This window comes from Carassius gibelio, chromosome A22 (assembly GCF_023724105.1).
Source record: "Carassius gibelio isolate Cgi1373 ecotype wild population from Czech Republic chromosome A22, carGib1.2-hapl.c, whole genome shotgun sequence".
In the NCBI taxonomy this organism is placed as follows: Eukaryota; Metazoa; Chordata; class Actinopteri; order Cypriniformes; family Cyprinidae; genus Carassius; species Carassius gibelio.
In genome coordinates, this window is record NC_068392.1 from 8,885,833 (window position 1) to 8,911,736 (window position 25,904).

The 25,904-nt window shown below is 36.1% G+C and overlaps 2 protein-coding genes across 11 annotated transcripts in view; one reads left to right on the forward strand and one right to left on the reverse strand.

The window, feature by feature from the left end:
* The window catches only part of LOC127942583 (inaD-like protein), a 91,577-nt gene extending 76,276 nt beyond the window's left edge, over window positions 1-15,301 (reverse strand). For 7 of the 9 annotated variants that reach the window (XM_052538402.1, XM_052538403.1, XM_052538399.1 and 4 more), the window contains exons 1-12: window positions 15,200-15,295; window positions 14,497-14,656; window positions 12,935-12,989; window positions 12,652-12,830; window positions 10,116-10,289; window positions 9,849-9,988; window positions 9,483-9,663; window positions 5,051-5,179; window positions 2,111-2,353; window positions 1,296-1,398; window positions 1,106-1,194; window positions 712-853 (exon numbers count right to left, since the gene is read on the reverse strand). In XM_052538402.1, coding sequence (XP_052394362.1) covers window positions 712-853; window positions 1,106-1,194; window positions 1,296-1,398; window positions 2,111-2,353; window positions 5,051-5,179; window positions 9,483-9,663; window positions 9,849-9,988; window positions 10,116-10,289; window positions 12,652-12,830; window positions 12,935-12,956 — 1,402 coding nt within the window. In that variant the 5' untranslated portion in view covers window positions 12,957-12,989; window positions 14,497-14,656; window positions 15,200-15,295. Of the gene's footprint in view, window positions 1-711; window positions 854-1,105; window positions 1,195-1,295; window positions 1,399-2,110; window positions 2,354-5,050; window positions 5,180-9,482; window positions 9,664-9,848; window positions 9,989-10,115; window positions 10,290-12,651; window positions 12,831-12,934; window positions 12,990-14,496; window positions 14,657-15,052; window positions 15,070-15,199 lie in introns of those variants that run through there. The other 2 variants (XM_052538398.1, XM_052538396.1) reach the window with 2 other exon arrangements.
* Window positions 15,245-25,258, forward strand: LOC127942585 (TM2 domain-containing protein 1). 2 transcript variants are annotated; one of them, XM_052538404.1, is made up of 7 exons: window positions 15,245-15,402; window positions 15,840-15,913; window positions 18,185-18,293; window positions 18,407-18,498; window positions 20,476-20,549; window positions 23,146-23,265; window positions 24,849-25,258. In XM_052538404.1, exons 1-6 carry the CDS (start codon window positions 15,269-15,271, stop codon window positions 23,254-23,256), a joined length of 594 nt encoding a protein of 197 aa, XP_052394364.1. In that variant the 5' UTR covers window positions 15,245-15,268; the 3' UTR covers window positions 23,257-23,265; window positions 24,849-25,258. The 2 variants fall into 2 exon arrangements, with proteins under 2 accessions (XP_052394364.1, XP_052394365.1); XM_052538405.1 differs by having other exon boundaries at window positions 15,253-15,420; window positions 15,833-15,913.
* Window positions 25,259-25,904: the final 646 nt, after the last annotated feature.

Below are 25,904 nucleotides of genomic sequence, written 5' to 3' on the forward strand. Positions count from 1 at the left end.
GTAGGCCTCAAACTTGTATTTTTACAGCAATAAAGGCTCCAACAAAATAGACTTGAAATTTAAACACTGACACGTCAACAGCATGTCTGTCTTGACCACCACAGGCAGATCTTTCCTATATTCAGTGCATGAAATGAGCTCCCATTTAACCATTATACATACATTTATAAATACCTGTGGTTTTCTTATACACACACACACACACACATATATATATAAAGGGTGGAACGGTTAACCTTTTTCAGCATTCAGTTTGTTTCACGGTTTTAGAGACACTGTTTCGGTACAGTTCGGTATGTGCTAAGTTTATGGAAAAACTATACTTAATAATAAAAATTATAATTTATCGCTGATCGATTAATATAAAGATTATGCATGCTATAGGATACTTACCAAGGTGGGCATTTTGACATATTTTTTGAGTGAATTTGTCCATTTAAAATCAATATCTTAATATTTGCATGCGTTCTGAGGCGCGTGTTTGCGCGCTTCGGATGAGCGCACGCACAGATCTCCTCACTGCGCACACAAGCTTGCGTCCTTTGCATGTATAAATTGGCATGTTATTTATTTTCTTAAAAATTAATTTATTGTTGTTATTATTATTTTATTTGATAAAATCTTAACCAATTTTATTTTTAAATGTTTTTTTAATTGAATGACAGCTCTGTAGGTACAGATCTGATCCGAATACAATCCATGTCACTTTACCTTTATCTAGTGATTTTTCTACGCCTGTCCTCATGGGCGAGTTGATCTTCCTAATGAGGGTAAGGTGTACGATATCTCCTGTCCGCTTCATTACTTCCAGCACTTCCTGGTTGGTGAATCCCTGGAGGTTCACGCCATCCAACTGTTCACACAGACACAAAGACAATCAAGAAGTCACTTCAGGCCCGGCTAACCAAGTCGCCTCAGTGGGACTGATTAGCCTAGCGTGAAGCTAGGAGAGTGTGGATGCGGTCAAACTCGTTCTTATTAAACTGTGAGTCAACGTGAGATGAAAGAGACGTCTCGCTTAGCTGGCGTTCTTTTCTGTCAGTGCGCTTGTATGGATACGCGGCTAATTAAGGTAGAGCTCATTAAAAAGTGATTAAGAACCCACAGCTATTATCCTGTCGTGGACATGGATTTTCCCGCTCTGCTCAGCGGCGCTGCCTGGAACCACGTTCTTCACGAAGACCCCCATCGCATCTGACATGCAACAGAGACGAGAGATGCAAGAAAATATTAATTAACCGCATACTGATAAGTTGTTGGATTTCTGGGAAAACAAGGCAAAATATGTTTCTTACCCTTAGTGGTCAAAGCGTTGTGTCCGATTACAGAGATCCCGAGGCTCTGGCCTTCCTTCTTTTTTAACGCAACTTCATGGATTTCGAAGCCCTCCAAATTTGGCTGTAACATTACAGATCATACAGGTTTAATACAAAAAAACATGTTTTGGCCCCGTTATTAGACCAATACAATCAATATCAATAGAAATAGAAATATATATAGAAATTACTATGAGGCATTCGGATTTACTTTAGGCGTACATTATGAAAAAGTCTGATTAGATTCCCATTTCTATAGAACAGTTATACAATTACTTTAAAATATATATTTTTTTTCTTTTGTTTTTGTCAACCTAAAAAATGAAATAGTCAGAAATACATTCATATTATATTTTTGCATTACAGTTAAGAGAATTTGGGGGTGAAAATTAATATAATCCAAAAAGAAATTATAAAGTAAAATAAAATAAAGCAAATTACTCCTCCAATTTCTCATTGCAGAAATACATCTGAAATATTTTATTTAAATATTATTTCAGTGATTATTTTATTTGAATATTTAAATTATTTTATTTTAATTACATATTTAACATTTTTATTACCACAATTTTTTTTTATTTAATTTGAGCAAAAATTACATGTGATAAAAAAAAATACTACTCTGCTATATAAACAATTATAATTTAAATGCAAAATATCATAAAATCATAATAAAAATTTTATTACAAATTTTTTCATTTTAAATTTCAAATGTAAAATTTCTTAAATATAAAATGTAAAAATAGAATTGTATATTACTTCATGGCTTTATGTAAAGGTGGTGTATTCTATACCGTTTTGCTGCCCCTGCGGGATGGCACAGGAGGTGGAGGTGGCAGAGAAGTGACGGGAGCCATGGCGGGGGCAGGTGGAGGTGGAGGAGGAGGCTGGGTCGCCACCAGAGGGTCTCGTGCAATCAACATCCTTACATGTGTCCCGCAGGCCTGCAGCACCTGCACCACCTGGTCACTGGCCAGACCCCGAGTGGACGTGTCACCGATCCGCAGGATGTGGTCACCTGTTCTCAGCCTCCCGTCCTGGAGGTGAATGAAAGAAAAGAGGAAGAAGTTGACAATATTGAACATGATGTGAATCTATCCAATCCATTCATCTATATAAGATGAATGGATTGGATAAATAAATAAAATAAATAAATAAATCAAACGCACCCCCCCCATTCAAATTATTGTTAAAAAAAAAAAAAAAAAAAAAAAATTGGCAAAGGGTCCAGATGTTTTTTTTTCTGTAATTCCCATTATTCACAATGATTGTTGCAAAACTAAACTAAATAATAATTTTATATATAGTTGAAAATGTAAAATGAAATATTTACATTTAAATTGTAAAAGTATTTTTTTGTTAAATTCTACATGTATCTGAATATTTGTATACATGCTTTTATTTTATATGCAATTCGTTATATTGCTAAACATACACACACTAAATGTTTATATTTGAATTTGATGTTTATTTCTCAAATATACGTGTGTATATATGTGTGTGTATATATATTTATATATATATATATATATATATATATATATATATATATATATATGTATGCACTGTTTATATTTACTTTAGATTTATTTAAATGTATTTTTTTATATTGTTAAAAATAATACTTGTTTATATCTGAATACTACCATCTATATATGACACACGTTTATGATATAAAACTTTGAGTAGTACATTATTACTTAAAAGGAGTAAATATTGGTAGTACAAAAATATTTATATTGCTAAAAATGACAATTATTCATATAAATTAATAATATATATATATATATATATATATATATATATACACACTGCAAGCATATGTATATAAATATTAGAATTGTATTTTTTTTAATTAATGTGATGCATGTTAATAAAAATAATACAATTCAAAAATTCAATGAATACATTTACATATATTATTCATTTATTTTAATATATATATATATATATATATATATATAATAATAATTTATTTTAATTGTTTTTCTTTTTTGCATATGACCCCTGTATGTTAATATGACAAAAATTGTGTTAATATGACAAAACAAAAGCCCCGATACAAACACATTATACCTGTTAACAATTGCAAGCAAATCATTATTACCGGCCCCCAAAGTATAATTAACCTCCCAACGCATGCCTAAACCAAATCTCACATTTACAACCTAATTTGTTCCCATCATCCACAGGTGCAGGAGCCAAAAGTCTAACATCCACAATAACTGTGTCACTCTTCCGTGGCCTTTCCTCACAGCCCTTTCCAGTCAGCTAGAGCTGTGAGATGCATTCTTCTTTCTAGGACTCTGGCAGACTGGCCAAACGAATGGCGAGAGGAAGGGGAGGACTAAAGACTGATTACACAAAGCGCAGAAAGGAGAACAGCCGTCTTTGTGCAGCGCGAGACATGAAAGCCGTTTGATACATCAACTTGCGTAGGGAAAATTTCGGCAGCTTGTTCCTGCCACTGTGCAGGGGACAGCGGGAGTGCATTGAAGCCCGCCGCAGCCATTAAAGGTTGAAATAGGAAACGCCATGGATAACAAAGCCCTGATTTTGACAGCTTTTTTGGAGCATAAGATCCACTGATGTGTGAAATGCAAGCAATGTGCCTTTTGAACAAGAAGGGGTTTGTTGCCTGAGCTCTGTACACTGGGAGGGAGAAGAGGAGGGGTGTGTGTGTGTGTGTGTGTGTGTGAGAGAGGGGTCTAAACCAGGACAGGTTGTTTTCCAGTCTCTGTCCCTCCTGGCTAAGCACTGAAGAGAGTAAAGCTGACATCAGTAGGTGTGTATTGAACTATCCGCTTTTCAAGTTCCCACGTCAAATACTTTGCAGTAGAGCTGAAGATACGGACAGAAGTCATCATCTTAATAAGATTCCTGCAAACACACAAATACTGTACACCGTCCCACATGATGTCTACTTCACGAGTCACTTTTGTACCTCTTCATCTTATAACTCTTCCCCTATTGTTGTCATTTAGTTAAACATCTAAATCTCAACTTCATATTTTTTATATTGGAAAAAAAACTAAATAATATAACACACTTGTATTAGTTTAACAACAAAAAGTAATAAATTATATATGAATATATGCACGAAATTCTACATTTACAGTGCCCCTAAAGGGACAAGATGATGGAAAAAAAAAATTATAATAAAAATGAACTAGGAGGCGAAAACAACAGTTTTTTTTTTTAAGAGAATGCAACCGTTTTGCAAAAGAACGCAAAGTTTCTCAAGGGAATGCAATAGGGTGGCTATAGAAGATATACTGGGGGAATAGTTTTGTGAGGGAATGCAAAGTTTCCCTGGGGAACGCAACATTTTTGCGAGAGAACACAAAGTTTCTTAGAGGAACTCAATAGTTTTTCAATCTAACGAAAAGTTTCTTGGAGCAACGCAACAGTTTTGCAAGCTAACGCAAAGTTAATCAGGGGAACACAACAATTTTGCAAGTGAACACTTAGGCCAGATTTTACTAATTCCCTGTGGAACACCACATTTTTGCAAAGTAACGCAAAGTTATGTCAGGCAACCCAATTGTTTTTTGCTAACAATTAAGAATGATTCATTCATGCATCGGACATTGTGATTCTAGTGAAGAACATTCTAAATTGCATTGGGTGTAACACTGCTGAATCACATATAAACTCAACTTAATAGTTCAGAAATTACCTGTAATTTTTAGCAAAATGCATTGAGGAAACGTGTAGAAGATGCAAGCACAAACCTTATCGGCCACGCTGTCTGGCAACACGGTCCTGACAACCATTCCTGTTGCCTTGCCTCCAACAATCCCAAATCCCAGGCCGGAGCCATCATTCACCAGCTCGATCTCCTCCACGTGTCCCCACTGATCCTGCAAACGACACACAGAAGACCGTTTTCAAGCCCTTGTCTTATACATTCGGAGGTCAGTGGGCATTGGTCATAATTTTTCTTTAGCCACAAAACGTAAAAAACAATCCATTCAATCACCTTTGATTGTCCAAATAGGGAGCAACTGACAATCCTAGACTTGTGACTCCTTCCTGTTTCAGAGTCGTAATAGGGCACAGAATGCTAATGAACGTGCTAACGATGTGATCCCGCAGCGGCCGATCAATGTCAGGGTCATGAAAGCCCACGAGAGTATTTGTGATCTCACGTCAGCTGCACTCCTAATCACCCAAGTCTCCTTGGGCTCATATAAATGGATTGCAATCATTACATTTCTGTTCTCTTATTGCCAGGCCGTTATCTGCCGGGTGACTACCTCTAATATCTAATGAAACCCCTCCTCTGCTGTTCGTCCCGTCGCTCTTTTTCGAAACAAAGCTTTACACTAGCACTCGTCCAGTAGTGAGGAGAAAAGAACCATTTTGGAGATAAGAAGTCTCATTATGATTCCCCAAAGTCCTTTTTTGAGATTTACTTAACTCGTGTCGGAATTCACCTCGGTCATGATTCATCAGTGTAAAGATCAGATCAGAGAAGAAAAAAAAAAAACTGTCATTCTTCAAAATCAGTCAATATTATGCAATTTGTATGATGTTGCATAATGGATACATATGGATGTGGCTAGCACTGGGTTTTGTGCTTTTTTGCAGCTAAACATCTAAACATTTGAGTTGAGGAAGCAGAACAAAAACAAAACTAAAATGCAAAATAAAAAACACAAACCAAAAACCTAAAAATAAACTGATAAACAAACAAAAACAAAATGCAAAAAACTAAAAAACGAAACAAATAAAAATGTCAAAACAGAAGACACAAAAGACAGAACAAAAATAAAATGCAAAAACAAAAACACACAAAACCAAAAATACATTTATAAAACAAAAAAATATTTTTAAATACTAAAAATAAAATAAATAAACAAAAGAAAACTAAAAATAAAACAATAAAAAAAGGCAACATTAAAAAAAATCTAAACAAAAAAAAAAACATACAAAACCATTAATTATAGTTCTTCAAAAAGTATAATTCAATATATATTTTTTTATTATTTCGTTTCATTTTTTAAGTTTGCTATTCCTTTGATCATTCTTGGCAATCCTATAGTAAATCTGTTTAAACACAGCAAACACTGATGACCCAAACCCAACATATACAGCTATATTTCTTTCCACACACAGCCGCATTTCCTTCAGGCTGCAGCTTACATAAACATCGATACATTAGCGATGGTAAATGAGAAAGCCATTGTGGGAGGCAGGAAACATCTCCCTTGGGAAAAGGCTTGGATGTTATTCCTCCAGTAGTGGGAATTCTAAAGAAGTGCAACAAGTCTAGCCTGCATGAAACTTTCCAATAGGGTATAATTAGGATCCAAGATATTTTCAAGGGCTTCAGAGGTCTGGGTCTACAGAGAGATAGAAGGGCAGGGGAAGTGAGGAAAAATATACCTCAGCTACATTTGCTCTCGCTCTCCTCCATTTAAGGAATGGAGCAGTGATCCCTTGGGGTCCTAACAATCTTAAATAGATAAATATTTTCTCAGCTTGAACGATAAGAGAATAGATTGAAATGGCGGAGGTCTGTTTGAATATGGGGTTAGTGAGAGGACATAACACATGCTTGCAGAGTGACGTATTCATTGCCAAGCTTTTAAGCCGACATATGATGATTGACATTAGTGATTCCCAACTCTCAGACTGACAGGTATTTAAAGGAAACAATGCGTTTAGAGTTTTATTTAAAAAGGCCTTAAAATTGACATAATCTACAAGGGTGAATCTAAGGAAAACATATCCAGGTAAAAAAAAAAAAATCATATTAAAATCACAATAATTCATATTTCTAAATATACATCAACAAAAAGAAATAGTTTTTTTTAGTTTTTAAACAAAAACTAATAATTTTCTAAAAAAAGAAATAAAAATTATATTTTGAATGAGCATAATATAAACGTGGGACTTCTACAAATAAGCATAAAATAGGGCTGACAATTCAAAATAGTAAATTAGCAAAAGTGCATGCAAATTAATCGTTAAATCGCACTAATACACAATTATAAATATCCTAAATAAATAAAAATAAATGCAATTTATTAATTTGTTTTAACAAAACAAAACATACTAAAATATCACCAAAAAAAAAACTATGTCTTTTTATTTTTAATTAACATGAATTAAATGTGCAACAACAAATACTACAAGTGTGTATAAATTATGGCTGACGATCAACAATCTGACAATCATGTGTTAGCAAAGCCTTCTGCAGCCTCCACTGCCTTCTGCGTTTGCAGTGTTGAGTCATGATTGCGATAAAATCTATTTTATTTTATAGAGAGCAACAAACAGACACTTAATATGGCTTATAAACAAGTTCAGCGGCACGGACTACTTTGTTGACATCTGGTGACAGAGAGTTTGGCTAGGCTACAAGCAATCAAACGAAAACCAGACTTTTGCTCCATTAAACAACTCTGAAACGGAACAGCACATGAATTAAACCAAAGTCTGGCTCTGATATGCAGGACATGGCCCCCGAATTAAGGATTTTAAACATTTCAAATCGAAAAAATAAGCATCCACTGAGCTGAAATACACAATCTAGTTTGCAATGTAAAGACCAAATGAAAACTACTGTCATTTTTCCAGCTGTGTGCAGTCGCCATTAATTTGAGAGCGGTTAAATTTGGGTACTTAATTAAAGTAGACGAGAGGGGAGCGTTGTGTTTATTGTTGAAGGCTTGGGTTAATGCAGTTCATCTACTGGCTGTTGGTCTTTCCAGCCTCATTTTCTTCCTCTTCCGAGTTTATTTCTTTCGGTGGTACAAAGGTCTTTCGGATGAACCTGAGAAAGTTTGCGCATTTCGTTCTCCTTCTTTTAGACACGGTTATAACAGGATGTTCTAAGGGCTTTATTTTCCTGAGGATCACATTATAAAAACAGGAACACGACGAATAAATATGCTCCTAGTTTAGGTTGAATTACTGTTTATAGATCGGGCAGGTTAAATCGAGACCCTTAAGCAATTTGTTTTAATTTCTGTCACTGGATTTGATAGTATGTATATGTTTGCGTAACTGGTTGAAACTGAAACGTCACCAATATAAAAATTAAGCTCAGTTTGCTAGGCCTTAGGAAATGCTGGCCTTATTCAATAGGTGAGATTAAACGTGAAAACCAAAGCCAAAAACGCCATCTGCACTTCATTAATGCGTTTAAAAATGTTAATGAAATCTTACCAAAAGAAAGTCAATTTGTTACTGCTAATACTAATAGCCCGTTCCTAAATAAAAGAAAGAAGCACGTTTCCACCACTGTATAAAAAACTAAAAATAAAAAAAGCAACTGCTAGTGCTACTTACTATATAGCAATTCACTCAGAGCTGCACGAAAAAAAGACAGAACTGCAAGATTTAAAATTAAATTAAACATGCTAGCAACATGCTAATCATGCTAGAAACATGCTAGCAAAATGCTAATCATGCTAGAAACATGCTAGCAACATGCTAGTCGCATGCTAATCATGCTAGAAACATGCTAGCAACATGCTAGTTGCATGCTAGTCATGCTAGAAACATGCTATTCATGCTAACAACATGCTAGCGACATGCTAGTAACTTGCTAATCATGCTAGCGACATGGCTAGTCACTTGTTAATTATGCTAAATCTTACTTTTTTTTGTTTGTTTCCACAATGGCATAAAGAATAAAAAAAGTAAAAGCAGAATTGAAAGATAAAAATTCAGAACTGGGAGATAAAATCGTTGTGGCGGAAAACAGCTTAAAGTATATAGCTATTAACTTAAAGGGCCAGTTTACCTAATATTGCTATTTACACTTCCTCTCGTAATTTCAAACCAAAATGTGGTTATTTTTTTCTGAGAAAGAGAACATGCTTTTTTTCCCTCATCAATAATGGTTTGAAGTGATCACAGGCTGCAATTTGGATGTCTTATCAAATATCCTGAATGTTTGATGCAATGATGTTTAGTCATGAGAGAATTGATGGGTAGGGACTTGGCTACACGTCTATAAAGTGATAAAGAGTGAGTGAGTGAGTATTTGACGTTACTGTGCCATAAAGACGCCACTTTTGATTTTGATTTGTAAACTATCAAGTTACAGTTTCAAGTATCTTCCCCAACTGCTGGAGAACTATGATGGATACAGATTCCAAGTTAAACACTGTGGACAACACAATGCGGTGACATTTCAAACAGCCGTACCGTCTGAATGGGTCCAGATGTAGAGAGTTGGGGTTTGGCCGCTGTGTCTCTGGCCACCACCAGCTCCACTCGGTCTTTCTGTTGCTGAAGAAGAGCAATGGCCTGCTGCTGCGTCACGCTCTGATCCAGAGGAATCCCATTAATCGCCAGAATCTGATCATTCTCCTGCAATCTTCCATCCCTGGAGATAAGACACATCATTATTACTATCTATGCGATTCATTTAGTTTTAAATAAACAAATTCATAAATTGGTACAATTTATATCTGTATACAAATATGTCCAGTATGTCCTAAACAAAGAAAATGACCTAAAACAACATGCAGATATTTGTCGAATGTGACGTGTACAGTGGTCTCGTCTCACCTGTCTGCGACGCTCCCTTGTTGCACCTGTCTGACGAACACACCATGACTGCCCACCCCCTCTGGTCTCAGGCCCACCACACTGAAACCCAAACCTCCAGATAACGGCTTCTGCAGGCTGATGAGCTCCGTCTTCCTTCCCTGCGTTAAACAATCCAAAGAGAAAGTTGATATTAATAGTATAAACAACGCAAGCTGAACCAAAACATAGTAGAAATGATGTTCAACATTTTATCAACAGTTTATCTAAAGAAAAATGACATCCCACCACTGCGGCCGCGTGTATCCATCTCTGAAGCTGCTCAGAAGATGCGTTAGTCGCAGCTGTACCGTTAGACACCACGGATCCCAGGCTGCTGGACGGACGACTCGCACTGACGATCAGCTGGCCCTTCCTGGAGAAACTGAACTCAGTGCATGTGTCCGGCGGCAAGCTGTTTAACTACAAAGTGGAGAGGAAGAAGTTAATTCTAAAGCGGTTCAAAAAATAATTTAAAGAAATGTAATAACAACAATAATAGTCATTATTATTACTGCAACTATACGTTTGAATGATTATTAATAATAATAATTTAATGGATGTGTTGTTAGGCCAAATATTTAAATGTTTCATATTCATTATTTAGACAAACATAAATTGCACCTAGTATTTATAAGTTTGAAATATAATAATAATAATAATAAAAATAACAAAAACAACAATAATGGCCATTTATAAATCTGTTTGAAATCTATTTTAATAATAATAATAATAATAATAATAATAATAATAATAATTATTATTATTATTATTATTATTAATTAAATGCTGGATACTTAAATGTTTCAAATGTGTTATTTAGATAAATATAAATTGTTTACATATGTTATTTATAATTTTTTTTGAAATTTGTTATAAATAATAATTACTATTAAAATAATATAATTAATAATAAATATTATTATACCAAAAACAGCAACAATGATAACAGCAACAAAAATATGTTTGAAATGCATCTTAATAATAATAATAATAATTATTATTATTATTGAGTTGGACTAAATATTTAAATGTTTCAAATTATTTATATAGACAAATATAAATTTGTTTCACAACAAGCTATGAAGTGGAGAGACCCTGACAGTTATAAAGAAATAAATTAATACACACATAGACAGATGCATAAATAAAATCTTTGATGCAAGCATTATCATTCAAATAGCTTATCCAAATAATTCCTCTACCAAATACTGTATAAAAGCCTTATTGCTGAAATACGTGGTTGTTTAAGTTATGTTTATGCATGCAAATATAAATTGTGCCCATTTATGAATTTGTAAATGAAAACCTGGCTGTTTTAAGTATACAAATAAATAAATAAGAGTTTATTTCAACCACGATCTCATAAAGCTGGTAGAAATAGTTTGAGATAAATCATTTACTGTTCATCTAAAGGATAAAACAGCCCACAGATGGACAACTATGTCCTACAGGCAGAGGAAAGGAAGGGAAAAAAATCAATAAATTCCTCTGCAGTATTTGCTAGTCCCCAACAGGTAATGTATTAATGACCTTTAGACTCTAGCTGTGGGAACTTATCAGTCTAGTGCTTATTTAGTCTGGGCTGACAGAGCAGGTTCCAGCCTATTTCACTGATACATCTCCGACAAGGCAGTTACTCAAACTGAGACAGTAGATATTAAGGCTTGATATAAACCCTGGCTGTTGCCCGCCTCGATATACTTGATAGGTTTTTCACCTGACGCATTCATAGGCACACGTCTGACCTTCCCAGCACTTAGAATATGAAGGCAAGCGTCTGTTATTGCCATTATCTTAAATTGGTGTGCGAATTGTTTATTGTAAAGAGGTTTCTGGTGTCAATAAAAACACGGACTGAATACAAAGAGGGACTTTCAGCATCTCGAGTATCTGGATAAGAAATACATGCTCACTGCAGCACACTATGTCGGGAGGCAAAACAAACAAGTTATTGGAGTCTAAATAAATGTTGTGATTTCTATCCTGATTTGGCATTGTGAATACACATTAACATACTGCGCTTTTATCTGACCTTGGACATTCTTTACTATTTTAATGCACTGAAACATAAATAGTGCATTTAACCGTCAACATCAATAACATGTGCCAAATTTCTAACACTATATAATGTTCATTAGTTAATAATAATAATAAAAAAACTATACTTTTCGTCTTCATAAAATGTCAAAATCTAGTTAGAAACACAACAATACATTAAAATCATATTTGAATATACCAGAACCACTCGTCTGTTAAGTGTGTGTGTGTGTGTATATATATATATATATATATATATATATATATATATATATATATATATATATATATAAAATGCTATTGTACAGGGTTACTGATGTATTCATATTTTTACTTGTATAGACGTTCCTGAAATTAATTTTTTCATTTATTTTATACATCAGTATTTAAAAAACATTGAACAATTGTATGACAAGACATGAACCAAATCAACCCAATCAATAATTAGTAAAAAAATAAAAAAATTATATTAAAATGTAAAAAAATAAAAAAGTAAAAAATATATATATTTTATGACAAACTTCTCATCCCATGAACCATTGCACATGATCCTGAAAAAAAAAAAACTGCCACTTCCAAACTTGCCACTAAAATATTAAGCAGCACGACTGTTTTTAACACAAAACAAACATATTATAAATACATGTTAATTTAATTTCAAAGCTGATGGTAATTCTGTCTTTAAAGGTTTATGTGTTACCACTGAATGTACTGTACTATCCTTCTCATTTCGAGGAAGTCTCACCTGGTCTTTAAGCTGTTTGACGGAGTGCTGCAGGGTGAGGATGTGGCCGAACAGAGGGCTCTGCAGGGCTTCCTTCAGCGCGCCGAGCCTGTCGCTGTGGGTCCACTCTTCTCTCTGCACGAGCTTGGACTGAAGTCTTTCCAAAGCCTGGAGCACCTGCTGCCGCTCGGAAGCAGACACTGAGAACACACACAATCAAGATATCAACCATGCTAAGGCGGATTAAAGCATTATATACTTGCTTGGATGAAGAAAAAAAAAAAATCACAAAAATGAGTGATACCTGTCGGTACGTTCTCATACATTGTCGTTATCTTGGAAATTCAGTGCAGATTGATCTGTGAAAGTGGATGGAAATACATTTCAAAATGTATCAGTCAATAATGTTTTTTTTTTTTTTTTTATCATTAGCTGCTCACTTCCCTCCTTGGAAATCATTGCTCGCTCACATTATCTCTCAAGGGCGCTAAATGAGATAGATAGTATATAACACATAAACCTTTAAAGACAGACTTACTGTCTTAAACATCCAACTCTATTTATTACCACTGTTCTTATGCTGCTGCTTGTTATAATGTAGATATAATCCCTAAATTGCATCCCTATTTATATTCTGTATATACTCTGCTCAATACTGTATATAGCAACTCCACTGTAAATCATAGCTTCACTTACTCTGCACTTATATGTATATAATATAAAACACTATATTCTTGCACTTCTGGTTAGATGCTAACTGCATTTCATTAGCTCTGTACTTGTACTCTGCATTATGACAATAAAGTTGAATCTAATCTAAATAGTATGTCAGGGTGAAATACCATATGTGAAACACTGTATCTACAGTATTGGTGCAATAATATATGTGCAATGATATATCTATTCACTAAATGCCCACAGTTACTTATTCCATTCAAACTGTACTTTTTTATGAACTTACTGTGCATATCAATGTGAAGGCCAACGTGCAATACTATAAAAAGTCACTTTAATCAGATTGCTAAATGTGAATAACAAGGCTCAGTCATTGTTGTATTTACTTACTTATAGTCTTATTTATTGTCTGTGGTCATGTGTTTGTTTCTCTAACGCCAGTCAGGAGCAGTGCTCCTAATTTCGTTGTATGCCGAAAAATACAATGTCAATAAAGGCGTTCAATTCAATTCTATAATGGCATTTACTAATGCTAATTTTAACGAGGCTACTAAGTTGCCTTTTAAAATACTTTTATGGAAAATATATACATTACAACTTTTATTTTTAAGTGTAATTTCTGTTAAAAAAGTTATGAAAAAAATGTAAGAAATACTACTACTACTAATAATTTAATGGTTGACATAGACCAAATAGTTTGAAGTTTCAAATTTGTGATGTAGAGAAATATATAAAAACAATGCAACTGTAATAGTTGCTGTTATTATAATTATTATCAGCAATGAAAACAATTTAATGAGCTGTACCAAACATTTTCATATTTATTCTACGCACACACAAATTAAATATACAGTAACTCATAATTAAACTTTTTAAGGTTATATTAATTTCCATGATGACTTTGACTTTTTTTTTTCCACTTTCTATAAAAATGGAAACCATGCAAAGGTTATAATTCACAAATCATCAATCTTTCTCCAAAAGATGGTAGGAAATCTTAGTTTTACTTAATGTATGCTGGCATGATGCCTTTCTTTTCATGTGATCAAACAGAAATTAATGCATCTTATTAATGTAAGACTCAAGTATTGATTTCTATAACATGTAAAGATATATTTTAAAAGAGGAATGATAGTTTCTGTTCACATGAACCGCCAACTAAACAAAAGTGAGAGTATCTACCTTACTTACCTACAATATTCGCCCATGCACTTGGTTTTGAGGTTGAATCAAACCTCTGTCGATTTGGAATCCCTCACAAAACACAATCCAGCATTCCAAATAGTGTTTAGGGCTGAGATTGAGTCCTGTTTTGTCTGTTCGCGTGTGTTTACACCTGAGCGAGTCTCACCTGGAACCAGGAAGTGCGTGAGCATTCAAGTTTCCGTGAACTTTATTTAAGTTTAAACACAAGTTAACAAAGAAACCACCATGTAACTGAAGGATAATGAGATGTTTATATTACTATTCTTCAATTAAAGCATTACTTATGTAATGTCATATAATATAAAGTACATAAACGCTATCAAACAGGTGCATACGCATAAAACTCCCGAGTCACCGCTCTGGAATCAGTGCAATAACAACGAGACGTTAATGAATAATTTTATAAATCGAAACGTACTTTGTTTTCAAATATCTATAATAAACCATAACTTAGAAAAGAATGAAAATACACAAACGTGCTCCTGCTTTGCAATACAATCCCCATTATGTGACACACAGGCTAGCGCAGTTAGCAGCTTACAAAGTTGATTATCAGCATCAAACACCGCGAATAAGTTGAACCGATATTTGGTTTTAAATGCAAACTTGCTCTAACGAAACAACCTGGCTTTGTTAAGTATATACATTAAGTTAAAGGCGTTAAATAAGAGAATTTCGAGAGACTTACACGCTATGTGTGCGGAGAATCTAGTGCACTGTTTCTTTAAGAGCTCCGTCAGTCACGTGACAGTTCAACATGGCGTTACACTGGAGGAGTTTGTTGCGATTTCGCTCAAAAACACGGCTGCTGATCATCTTCACCTTCTGCCTGACTGTCATTCACAGCCTGGGGAATGATGTGGACAACTGCGATAAACTGCAGCTGGGACAATATCCTTTCAAAACAGCGTAAATATATAGCGATCGTTTAAACAGTAGTCGGCTAGCTAGTACTGTCGCTGTTAATGGTGCTTGCTTTTAATATAAATGTACTTATTTAACTTACAAAACATTGTTTGACATAATGACGGCACAGATATTAGGTGTTGTGTCTTAGATTTGTGATTCAATCTTATATTGAGTAATACAGAATCATTATGCCTTACATTGCATGAGCTTAGAGTACCTTTTTGAACATTGCAGATGTTTTTGTTTAAAAAAAAAATACACACACTGGTTAAATTTCTATATCTATAAGTGTTAAACGGACGAATAATAAACGCCACTGATTGCTCATGAGTCATTCCCCCATAACTATTGGAAATCAGCTTCACTTAATGTTGCTTCATTAATTAAATGCCACTTAATTTCTCCTTAACAGAGCTCATGTATGTGTGTAAAGAACCCAAAATAGATGATGCAACTCAAGAACCAGAAAACTGCAAGGACCGGTTGGCTTGGGGTGGGTCAGCTGTGTATATTTTAACTATTTAAAATGCTGTTATGTCGTGTGTAAATATACATTTAGTAAACAATTAAATTATGTTATAACAATATAAAATAGAATATAATTTATAATAAAAAAAAATTATAATCATATAATATAGATAATCTTATGGTCACATTAAATGGTATACGTTTGTTATAATTTTTTATCATGTTACATTTTTATACTAACTTTAATAATATAATCATGTAATAAATAATACATATATCATTTTAATACTTTTATGTATTGTAAAAAGCTTTTAAATGTTTAGAAAAATGTTTTATGTAAATTATGTACACTATAAAATGTAATTGTTCTACACTATATATAGGTGTAATGTGTACATTTGTCATGTAAATAATATAGAATGTATAATTAATAAGTGTATTGTAGTACTTAACGTATACATATATAATAATATTTGTAATATTATGATCAGTATAGTGTGTACATATACATTTGATAAATAATATTACAATTACAATATGATTATTTTAAATAATATATAATTTATATAATGTATAATTAATATTAAATATTGCATTAATAGTTTTTTTTACAATATTATTATACATTTATATTAAACATTACATTTTATAGATAATTATTTTAAACTTTTTTAATAACTATACATAATCATGTAATATACTTTATTTATTGTAACATTTATTTATATATATATATATATATATATATATATATATAATACACTACAATGTTGTAATAATTGTGTGTACTAATGTAATTATGTAATATATTTTATCTATTGTAGCTATATATATATATATATATATATATATATTAGGGGTGTAACGGTTCACAAAATTCACGGTTCGGTTCGATACGATACACTGATGTCACGGTTCGGTTCGGTTCGGTTCGATACGTTTTAGATACAGCAAAATGTAAAAACATCTCAACTTTTCAGAATGCTGCAAGCGCACCGCGGGTCATGTGACAAGAACTAACCAATCAGCTTCATCCTTTCCCGTAACAACGTTGAAAACTCAGCCAAGATGAAGGAACAGCTGTTCACAGTTGTATATGGATTGCAATTTTGAAATAAATTTAGTAGCAGAGCTACTGCAAGCGATTTTTAGAGCTTGCAAATCCATTTATCATTCGCTGAAATTTCCGCGTCTCATGGAGAGAGCACGTCATTGTTGCTTAGCAAAGACAGACGCCTCATGAGCGCTTCTGCCCGAGCGCTTTGGAAAGGAGGAGAAAGACGCGCTTAGCGTTTTCCACGCGTTTTTAGGCGCGATATGTGAATGGCCCCTAAGGCGCTCGCTCACTCAGCACGCGCTGAAGGCTCGTTGCAAAATGTCTAATGCATTTAACAGACCAGAAATATAAGATCCTAAAATAACCAACAGGTCTGGTGTGGGTGCACTTTGGATTCCCTGTAAGCTATAATACCGGTGTCTAAATGCTGCAGGGATAGTTTGTTGCGTGCTTGTTTCTCATTTTTTTCGTCTTTTCCCAGATACTGACACAATAAGGTGATGTCAGCGTAAATGAGTTGACATGTTTCAAGTATTCCCGCTGGTGTTTTTTTTTTTTTTTTTTTTTTTTTGTATTCCCGCTGGTGTACCCTGTCATGTTGCAGATGCGACATACCGTTGTTTTTTTATCCACCACTCTCTTGCCATCACCATTATAGCTTAAAGGGAATCCAAAGTGCACCCAAACACCAGACCTGTTGGTTACTGGAGGATCTTCTTTTTTCTGGTATGTTAAACGCATTGGCTATTTTGCAACGAGCCTTCAGCGCGTACTGAGTGAGCGAGCGCCTGCTGAGTAGCCTAACATAAACATATAAGATGGTGTTTTTTTCTTCTTCGGGAGTGTCAGGGGCGTTGCCTGTTACGTCGTTTGGGTTATTGGGCTACCTTGTTGAACGCATATCATTTATATTTCTCTTTTTTTTTTTTTTTTTTTTTTTTTTTTTTTTTTTTAATATAATGAATTAGTCCAACGAACCGTTCGGTATACATAATGCGTACCGCGTACCGAACCGAAAGCGTCGTACCGAACGGTTCAATACGAATACGCGTATCGTTACACCCCTAATATATATATATATATATATATATATATATACACACACACACACACACACACACACACATACACATACATACAATATTTAAATCATTATAATTATTCACTGTAATCATATATTATGCACTACACTGTTCTAATAGACTATGGAAACTTAGGATTAATCCTCTTTCATTACAGTGGAATGTCTACCAGCTCCAAACATCAGCTGTCGGCTGTCAAATGGAACACAGTTTAAATTCAGCGGTGAAGAGGTCGGGTTCAACAAAAGCATCCCGTGTCGAAATGTGTAAGTCAAACTTACTCTGGCTTTGAGTATGGATTATTCCTATTGTATGTAAATATGTAAATATAGTCTGTGAATATCTTTGAATAATATGGATGTGTTTTGTTTTTCATTAGGAGTGGTTACTCATACAAAGTAGCTCTTGCGTTGTCACTCTTCTTGGGATGGATTGGGGCAGATCGGTTTTACTTGGGATATCCAGCCTTGGGTAAGAACGTACTATTTGACATTTATTGTTGGTCTTTTTGGTCCTTTCTTTATAGACACTGTGAGATTCAAGACAGTAAAATAAAATATGTCAATTTTGCAAACCAGATTCAAACTTGGCTAAATGTATAGGCCGCTAGGCCATGGAACCAACGCTGCATTTTTTTCTTTTTGGCTGTGTGCCGTAGCCCCAAATCACCTTTTTCTGGCACCCATTTACCCATCAATAATGAAAATATCTCTGAAACACCAGAGACCTTTAGAACAGACACAATCAGTCCTGGATATTCTGCTGTTGACATCATCTCTTGTATCCTTTCCAAGGACACACCTTTTCACCAGATGTTCTCAGAATAAGAATCATACAGATGGATTTTCTTGCACTGATCTTGATAATTTTCTTGCACTTCTTGATTTTAAGAGGCAGATGCACATTTCAGCACTGACATGGAAATTTGGTCTGATATGATAATTATATATATATATATATATATATATATATATATATATATATATATATATATATATATATATACTGATAAATATTATGATTAAGATATGACAATAACCAAAATAATTGTATATTAATGATCGACCAATATGTGTTTTTTCCTAATGCCCAAACCTCGTAAAGCAATCTAGAGAGCAGGGTGTCTCTTATTATCTCGAAAAGTTTTTTTTTGTTTCTTATTCTGCAAAAGTAACTTAAAGAATAAGTGTTCTTTTTTTTAAGATATATTCATAGTTTTTATTGTTTTCAGTTTTCATTTTGCTTAATTTTTTGTTTTTTTTTAATGCTTTTATCATTTAGTTTTTATTATTTTTATTATTCTAATAAAGCGCTTTGAAGAAAAGTTCACATGTGAGGCCAACAATATCAGTCCTTACAGAACTGTAGATCACGTTTCTGCTTTTCAGAACATGTGAGAAACCCACCGATGACCCTTTTCTGAGCACCTTGCTCTTTTTTTGGCACCAGCTGTTTTAACAAAACGAATCAGCATGCAACAACTAATTAACTAAAACAGTTCTCCTTTACCATCAGAGCTCATGGTGTTCGTCTATCCCATAGTGCAATTATTGTCATCGCTTGCAGATGAGTTCAAGTCGTACATCTAAATCCCAAGGCGGAATGCAGCGGGAAGCTCCGTCTCCACGTTTTAAGGACTTCCTGATCAATTAAGCACCTGCTTTAGCACAAAAGGGCCTGGGCATTTGAAGGTCCCCCTTGTTCCCGGTTTCTTTGTCCAGGAGCACCGGAGTTTGTGAAAGGCAGGCTCACACTGCGCAGGAGTCGGGTGTATAGACGTGTTCATTGAGAGAGTAATGGCCCAGCAGCTCTGAGGTCAGTCCAGACCAGGTGTGACTCAAAGGAAGGCCTGGACTTGTTGAGAAGACATTCTGCAGGTGGCTTTTTTGATATCCGTCCTGGAATCAACATGCCTAAATCCCTCAAAGACCAATTATAAGTAATATTAGGGATGATTAGCAGCAATTATGTTTGAATCGCAGGATGGAAGTGGGTTTTTAATGGACTGCAGATCTGTGTTTTTCAAATGAGCACTCCGTGGACATCCAAGTAGGCCTACATACATTTAAACCTAAAATGTTTATTTTGTGGCAGTTATGCGTGGATATTATAAACTTGGCTCATGAATGCTAATTAAATGACATACCATTCTACCTTATTTGCCGGAGGACATTAAAGTTAGTCTTCGTAATGCACAAAATCCTAGATGGAAACAAGCCGATTAAACAACCGTGCACAGTGGTTTGAAAACTTCACCAGAAGTAGTCTGCACTACTGCAAGCATGAAAAAAATAAAACGCTTCCTCAGGTGCACAGAAAAATAGCTTTGCCCTCAAAATAGTTTTTCTGTGGTCATAACGGAGAAGCCAGAGAGAAAGTGTTTTTGGACACAGACTGGTTATGACGGGAGGCTGGTTAACGTGTGGCTCACTTTTTGTTTGCTTCCAGGCCTGTTGAAATTCTGCACTGTGGGGTTCTGTGGAATTGGAAGCTTAGTGGACTTCATGTTGATATCCATGCAGGTAAGGCTTTTGACCCATTTATTGATGTATGCATTTCCTTCTGCCTTTTTTCCCTCAAAGGTTGATCCATTGTATTTTTTTTGATTTTGGTCAGGATTGAGATTTTTTATGTTGCCAAAATGTTTTCTTTCTGATTATTCGTAATCGTGTCGCTTCAAATTGTACCTTGCTTTCACTGAGGGCAGAAAAAAAAAATGATCATTTTGGATTTTTTTTTTTTTTTTTTTTTTGTCATGAATGTCATTTCAAAAAAAGAAGTTATTTATATCATATAAATAGATAAAAATTTATTATGCTGTAATTATCAATAATATTAATTTACATTTATATCATTTATTTAAATTTTGCGGTGAAATATGACATTTCTTCACAAATCCTGCAAGGGCATGAGCTATCTTCATTGTGCCATTTGATAAAGACCTTTCATAAATCTACTGTAAGTCACTTTGGTTAAAAGTGTCTTCTAAATGATTATGAGATTACATTTAGCATATTAGGGGAGTCAGCAGGGGAGGCACTTTACCCACAATCCCCTAAATGAGCTGCAGACACACAGACTCAGCACTGACTTGTACTTGAATGCTTGTGTTTGTATTCAGTGGCACCTGTGTCTCTCTTCCATTGCCTCCAGCACTGTGAAAGGAGCTAATGAGAGCGTGGTTTGTTTTCGCCTCCTCCTCGTCCTGTCCCGAGTCGCACGCTCCCACAGGACACCCCTAACCCCTATTAAAGGCCCCCTACACCTGACAAGAGAAAAAAGCGGCTCCATTTGTCATCTTGTTAGGCCTAACCTCACCCACTCCACTCTCATTAGGCCTCACGGGCCTGAATGAAACTATACATGAGAGACGTTTGCTCACTTCCACACTCCACTGATGACAGATGTTTATGGAAAGCTCTTATGTGTTTGAAGGATGGCTCCAGGAATAATTATTACATGTACTTTAGAATTTGGCGGACTTCGGCATCATATGTTGGAAATGTTTGCGTCTCCCGCTGCTAGCGAAAATAAACAATTTTTTTTTTTTTTTTTGGAGATTTGCTCAGATGTGTCTGGGCTACTCTACACTGGGGGAACAATGACCTGATGTCATCAGACGTGTTTCAGCATGTTGGAAAAGATCAGGACAGGACAGTGTGTTACGATACCAAATGTGCCGTTCGTCTCAAGAATGACATGTTTATCAGGAATATGCATCATTTTTAAAGCTCTAAAAGTTCTGGCCTTTCAGTCTCTTTCAAATTTACTAATTCAATAAACCGTGTGCGGCTCAAATCCTCCATACCTTGTTTGATTATTAGTAGTCGCCTGCAGCACACTACCTCAAAACAATACCTGTCCATTCATTGACAATTTCACGCTCCTGCCAGTTTATCATCACTCCCTCAGTCGTTTTGCGTTCCTCCTCGGAAATACCTGCTTTTTCCTAGACGCAGTGGATAAATAAAGCAGGCCTTTATTTTTTTAAATGGCCGGGCGGCTTTGATTAGCAGAGCCACTGCAGGGTTTATTGTTCTCTTAATGTCTTATTGAAGGCCCTGGGAGAGCAATGCTTTTAAGAAGTGCCTCTGGCAGCCAAAGCTGTCACGCGCTAACATTCTCAATTAGCTGTCGACTGTCGGGCCTATTCGTTTTTTAAATTGCGACACTTTTGATAAAGAGTATACCCTTCCCTCAACACCCCATTTGCGCACATCGCTCCTCTCTAAAACCTCATATTTTATACACTAAACTACCTCCGCTAAGAGCCACGTCGTCCGGGAAATGCATCTTTGACAACTAATGAATAAACACCTGGGACATGTTACTGTTATTTATATTAACAGTCTTCCACGTTTTGCCTTTTGGAAGAAATGACGCAAGATTAATGGTGCTGCGAAACTAGGTTTGAAAGTGGAGGCATCCAGCGAATTTGATGGATTGAATGTTAACGTTATGAGCGAACATGAAACTCTAGTTGACTGCCACGCAGATCTAGACAACTCTCGGACCGATACCATTGCAAAAGGAAATAGCTTGTATTGGGCCGCTGCCAGACAAGCGCTAATCTCGATATGGTAGAACACAGTGTCTGTGTTTGGTGGGCGTATTTCTCCCTCTACCAGATGTGTGTTCTCATTATCATCCCGTCCCAAAGCGGGAGTGGAGCAGAGCCGGCGGGGAAAGGTGTTGGGCACGTATGCCTGCAGGAAGCCGCTTCACCATCTTCGTGCATCAGTCCAAGCATGTTGTTTAGGTAGTAGCTGATCCCAGAACTGGCATGGGCCCCAGTTTGAGCTGTAGGCTCGTAGCTAAAGCTCCGATCAGGGGACTGTCCTTCGGGACACTCCTCCTCACCAGGACTCCGAAAGCAACCTCAATTACAGCACTGCCTGGGGTTAAACTTAAATTGCTTCCAATTCGGCATTACTGTCTTCTAATTCAATTGTACGAGCATGAGCCATCTGAGGAGGATGATAGACCCTACCAACCCACCTGGTATTCATCATTGTGTAATGTGGAATCATGTAATTGTCTGGTGAAAGATTACATTGTTATGTAGGTCTCCCTACGCTGCTCTGACATTTGAGACTCATTCCGTTTGCTCTGGTGTAGATCGTGGGTCCATCAGATGGGTCGGATTACATTGTGGACTACTACGGGGCACGCCTCACCCGTCTTACGATAACAAACGAGACCTACAGAAGAAAGCAGCTCTCTCCGTGAAGACACCAGGTGAGAACTTTACTATACAGTACAACTTTACTATTCAAGGTTGGATGGGATAGTGGTGAACCCTGTCACACAAAACCAGCAGAGAGAACAGGACAATGGGCGTTTGGGTAAGCGGCATAAGTTCTTCAAAGACTTCTTAATAATGTGAGTCAAGGTCAGTGGTGTTCTCGAGTGACCTCCTGGGGTATCAAAGCAAACTGGCAGACCAAGGACACCTTCAGCTGTGCTCTAAGCCCCTGTCCACCGCCCCTCACTCTCCCATTCCCCAGAAGGGGCTCCCTGCTCTGGGGAGAGAGAATGATTAAATATCAGACGTGCCGAGAGGATGTTGGGAAAGCACAACGGGGTCGTGAGATTGCACTTATTATGGCTGGCACCAGGGCTGCATCTGTTGAATTTCGTCCTGGTACTCCACACACATGCTCTTGCAGACATCCCCCATATCCAAAAGAAAATAGTGGCCGCATTGTAGACGATTCCTGTGTCTGTGCCCTATCAGTTTCTGTTTCCTGCCAGTTTGGCGCTCTGGTCAACATTCGCTGCCGCAGTGGTAATGGCGGCGACAGGGTGTTATGTGGAATGGGACCCACGTGGAGACCATTACTTGCTCTCCTGTGTTTACATTGTTCTAGTGTAAGCCTCCAAAGAGACAAGGTCTCTGTCCCTGATTCTCTCGTCTCCTTGTCTCTTTGCCCCTCTTTTCTTGTATATCTCACTTGCTTTCACCCAAAGCTCACTAGCAGAGTTTCATGCAAGTCTAGTCTGAAAGCAAATGCATTTTCAGTAGAGAACTGTCACTGAAACTTAAGTCCAAGACTAGATTTATCTAGGTTCGACTTAAAAATATTAGGACTCCATCTCTGACGATCATCCTTGCTATTTCCTTATAACCCAATCCAGATTAGTTGATCTTACATTATATCTAGTGCTATATCAAGACAATCATCCCTTATTTAGAAGAACTCAATGTAGATCTAGATAAAGTTTGCCAGATATAGACAAAACACCCAGATTTAGACAAAGCAACCTACGTGTCAAATGGTCCAGTTGTATCTTAAGAGTTCAATGGCTTGTCACTGGGGCAGTACCCTTAAAGTACCTTAGCTACCTTAAAAGATAAATATTAGTAACTTAGAGTAATAATATATAGAATAAATTTACTCCTATGAATCTTTCAGGGTAAATAAGGTTTAGATATGTCCCTTTGAGGGTTCTGCCCCAACAACAAGATATTGTACCCCTAGAATTACAATGTATTTATATATTTTTTCTGGTATATATACAGGGCATGAAAACCTCTGATAAATGTCCTAGAGCCGACTTAATCCTCCTCCTGTTTTTCTATGTTTCATCCTTATAAATAGGTTTCCCCCTGTTTACATCAGCTCTGGAATGAAGCCAGAAATACAAATGTTGTTTGTTCTCATATAGGAAAAATGACACTGAACCATTTTCGGCATTGGAAACATTCCATTGCCACATGTGTCTTCTCCAGTTTTGGGAAGAGACTGATTTATCTTCTGCTTGTGTGATCCTGGACCTGCTCCCAAACAGAACTAACTCTTTCCATTCTGCCGTTTCAGGTGGATCCCAATGAGATGACCCACCAAATATACAGGACCGTGTTATGTAAATCCCATCCTTTCTTTGGATATGTATTTGCCGTTTCCAAACACGAAGACAAATGGACATGCCAAACTATGCTCTGGGAAAGACTAGTCCATATCTGGAGTCTGCAAACATGGCTCATGCATGTGCTGAGTTAGCGCTGGTCCCTTTGTCCAAGTTCTGCTCGTATCCTGGTGTAGCTGTTTTTTCCACCGTCCTCTATCACTCTCTCTCTCCATCAATCTGTCTCTTCCTTTGAGTCATGCTGCTGGAATGTCATCCATCTTTTGTTTCTTTTCATTCCTGTCCTCACTAGCTTCTTATGCCTGGGCCTCGTATGATGTTTTGATGTTATTTAAACACTGTAAATAAAGTTTTACCATCATATTCTGTGCTGACATGTTTTCTACTTTGCATAGTTAGTTGAAAAGCGCAACTCATTGGTTTTCATATTGGTACTGGACAATATTAGTGAATGTTGATTTTTGTCAATTTTTCTGATTCCGATGCTATATTTGTATATTTTTTGTGTGTGCGTGTGTCATCATATTTGTATTGGCCATAACATATGAATAATATCTGGTATCGGTCAAAATAATCTCTAATTGTTAGATATCATATAATATTGGGTTGTTAGTTACACCTTTTAGGTGTCTTGTAAAAGTGGTCCATCGTTATCCCCTATCATCTTCAAGCGGTCTGTGTCGGACCAATGTCAAGTGCTCCTTCAATTTCATTTGAGTGCGTCTGCTTGTCTGCCCTGTGTCAGTCCGTCACATCGCCATTAATACTGACTCCTGTAGAGGCTCTTCATCACACTGAAGTGATGGCGAAGCAGGTTCGACTATGCCAATGTGCATACGAGCACACTTCCTTATGAACTGCAGTGTCCTTGCTACACCACGTACGACTCTGCTTGGATCTGTAAAAACAGATTTAGCACGTTCCCCAGCGTCTGTGATGATGGCTGACCAGTGCTGCTTTGTTACTCTGCCCAAGCTCTCCTGAGCCTGCTTTAGGCATCACCATAA